General features: G+C 37.5%; 1 protein-coding gene across 1 annotated transcript; it reads left to right on the top strand.

Annotated features, from left to right (window-relative positions):
• Positions 1-2,183: 2,183 nt before the first annotated feature.
• LOC124228882 (olfactory receptor 9K2-like) lies at positions 2,184-3,182 on the top strand. The gene has a single exon (XM_046643910.1). It carries the CDS (start codon positions 2,241-2,243, stop codon positions 3,180-3,182), a length of 942 nt encoding a protein of 313 aa, XP_046499866.1. The 5' UTR covers positions 2,184-2,240.
• The last annotated feature ends 290 nt before the right edge of the window (positions 3,183-3,472 follow it).

Raw genomic sequence — 3,472 nt, 5'->3', positions numbered from 1 at the left:
TTATTTTTTCAAAAAATATTTCATGACACTTCAGGCTCTCTTTTCACTGCTTCAATATCTTACTTCTTCCCAGAACCTAAGCATAAAGTATTTGAAATCTTCCTCCTTTATAATGCAATTATTTGCAATTTTTATTTGTGATGGCACTGGGACTGACAAAAATATAAAAATAATACACCCTGCCATTTTCCTATTAGTCTTCTTTTTCTCTGGGAAAATATAACACTTCTCTCAGATTTCTTTATCTTTTTAAACTTTTACAGTTTCTCTGATTCTTTCCCTCAAGTTAGAATAGTTTATCAAAAAACCCCACATACATATTAAGAATTTACAACATAATTACTACTGATGATTTTGGCCTGCATTGTGGGATTGAGCAAAGAAGGATAATAAAAATAATACTGGCTGTTACTTATCAAGTTCTTACTCTATCACAAATGCGCTAAGTGATTTGCATACATTATCTCATTATTTTCCCCAAAGAAAACGTTGAGGATGACAGTATTGTTATTCCCCTTCTGTATGAGGATGCAGTGGTGTCGTAAATTGCCAAAAGTTACATTAGTAGCATAAGTAAGTGATGTGAGTGATATAAGTAAGCCTAATAAGTAACTTGTCCAAGGTCAAGGTAAGAAAATGAGAGAAGCAGCATTATTGAAACCTCTTCCCGTGCTAAGCACTGCAGTATTACAGTCTTCAAGTTTCTCTCTGATCCTGCGTGCTCAATTGTCACTCAACTTTTAGCTATATAATAAATATGTATTGATTAATTGCCATTTGCCAGATGTAGAACCTTCTGCTAACAATGTATGGAGGATGAATTGAAGTTTTGATCTTAAGGAAGTTATTGTCAAGTGTGGAATTATTAATATTTAATATAAAACATGGTGAGAATAGCTACTATCCTTGGGATCATGACGTATGCAGGGATGTTTTGACCCAGGTTGAAGAATCAGGGAACTTATTTTGAAGATAAGAAACTTTAACTGAACTCTGAAATGTGAGTAGAAGTCAGTCAGGTAAAGGAACAGGAAGGTGGTATCAGGCAGTGATCAGGAGCATGGATTCTGGAACCACATTTCTTGACTTCTGATTCCCATTAGTAAGCAGCTTTCAACAGACTTCATTTATTTGTACTTTAGTTTCCTCACCTATAAGCTGGGGAAAATAATAGTAGTCACCTCATATTATTGTTGTATGCATTAAATAAAATACTATGAAAATATTGAGAAAAGTGTCTGGCATATAAAAGTGCCACATAAATGTTTGCTATTATAATTATTGTCTGGGCAGAATTGTGCATATAAAGCCCTGAGGGGAGAGAAAGAGTGACCATATTGTTAATACAAGGAGTTCGATACCCTAGTTGAGCTGTCTAGTAAATGAATTAATGATGACTCTGAAGGTTATCTCCATGGTAAATAAGAGTGCAATCAACAATTCCTCCATATTTATCTTGTGTTCAGCATCCATTTCTAAAGTCATTTTGTCTAGACTACCTGTAGGCCTCTTCTTAAAAAACTATGAACTGTGTAGGCTGAGGAAATGAGGGAAATTATCTTTATGAAAGGGCTTTAGAGGCCCATCTGGGAGAGAAACCCTAGCATGTGAGTGCTAATGATTTTTATGTTTGGTGGTGCACAAACTTTTATCTCAGTGAGTATATAACTTGTATCAGGATCCAAAGTTTCCATTACCCACGAAAAATAATTGCACCTCTTAAGTAGTTTTCAAATTTAGTCACTTTCTTTATATCTGCTGGAGCTCTAACTCAAGCCCTCAAAGTTAAATTTTCCTAAACTGGACTACGGAAGGCCCCTCCATCTCCAAACCCAGACGCCAAAATTGCTTCTCAAATGTCATTTATTAAATTATTTGTGCTCTATTCCAATCACTGCTTCATGACATTAAATTTAGTGCATAAATCATGAGTCAGAAATGTATACAGAAGTGATGCTTGCAAATGCGAAAGGCATTTGGCTGGAAAGGCATTGCAGTAGACTCAGAGGAAAAAGATTTAATTTGACAGCTTGTATGAATTAGGGCATAAAGCTAACCTGCTGACTCACCACCAGTTGGAGTTGGCTTAATAAGTCACAGTAATTTTTTAAGTTTAAAGTGAATAATGATTAGAGAATAGCTTTATAAATACTAATATAGTAAGGGATTATTTGAAGGTAGGACCCAAGACAAGAGTTAATTTGTTGATTTTGCCTTGTGCCTCTCAACAGGTTTCTGCCATGGGTGACAGGGGAACATGCAATCACTCAGAAGTGACAGACTTCATTCTCATAGGATTCAGGGTCCGCCCAGATCTGTACATCCTGCTCTTCCTGCTATTTCTGCTTGTATATGTCATGATCCTTCTAGGAAATGTTGGGATGATGACCATTATCATGACTGATCCCCGCCTGAACACACCAATGTATTTCTTCCTAGGCAACCTCTCCTTCATTGATCTCTTCTATTCATCTGTTATTGCACCCAAGGCTATGGTCAACTTCTGGTCTGAGAGCAAGTCCATCTCCTTTGCAGGCTGTGTTACCCAGTTTTTTCTCTTTGCCTTCTTCATTGTGACTGAGGGATTTCTCCTGGCAGCCATGGCTTATGACCGCTTCATCGCCATCTGCAACCCACTCCTCTACTCTGTCCAGATGTCAACAGATCTTTGCACTCAGTTGGTGGCTGGTTCCTATTTTTGTGGCTTCATCACCTCAGTTCTTCAGACCAGCATGACATTTACTTTACCCTTTTGTGCTTCTCGGGCCATTGACCACTTCTACTGTGATACCCGCCCACTTCAGAGACTATCTTGTTCGGACCTTTTTATCAGGAAAATAGTTTCTTTTTCCTTATCCAGTATCATTATCCTGCCTACCATCATAGTTGTTATTGTTTCTTACTTGTATATTGTGTCCACAGTTCTAAAGATACGCTCCACTGAGGGACGTAAGAAAGCCTTCTCCACTTGCAGCTCTCACCTAGGAGTTGTGAGTATACTGTATGGTGCTGGCTCTTTTATGTATCTCACTCCTGACAGATTTCCTGAGCTCAGTAAGGTGGCCTCCTTATGTTACACCTTAGTCACTCCCATGTTGAATCCTTTGATTTATTCTTTGAGAAACAAAGATGTCAAAGAGGCTCTAAAAAGACTTCTAGAGAAGAAAAATACTATTCTTTGATTATTATTTCTCTTCCACCCAAGGAGCTGTGGCTGTTTGTTTCATCCTTCTGTGACCATTAATGAAAGTTATTCTCCTGAACATCATGAAAACATTATCGGAAACTTTTTCGAGGTGATGTACCCTTCCCATATATTATGATTTTTTCCCTCTGAGACATTGCTAATCCTGAATGTCATGTGTATTGGGGATGTCCTGGACATTAGAGAAGTATATTTCAAGATGAACCCTCCCGCTGATCTCAGATAACATTTTATTTCACAGAATTGATTTCTATTTATTTTCATGGC

This window comes from Equus quagga, chromosome 1 (genome assembly GCF_021613505.1).
Source record: "Equus quagga isolate Etosha38 chromosome 1, UCLA_HA_Equagga_1.0, whole genome shotgun sequence".
Classification (NCBI taxonomy): Eukaryota; Metazoa; Chordata; class Mammalia; order Perissodactyla; family Equidae; genus Equus; species Equus quagga.
This window is presented reverse-complemented; position numbering and strand designations above follow the sequence as displayed.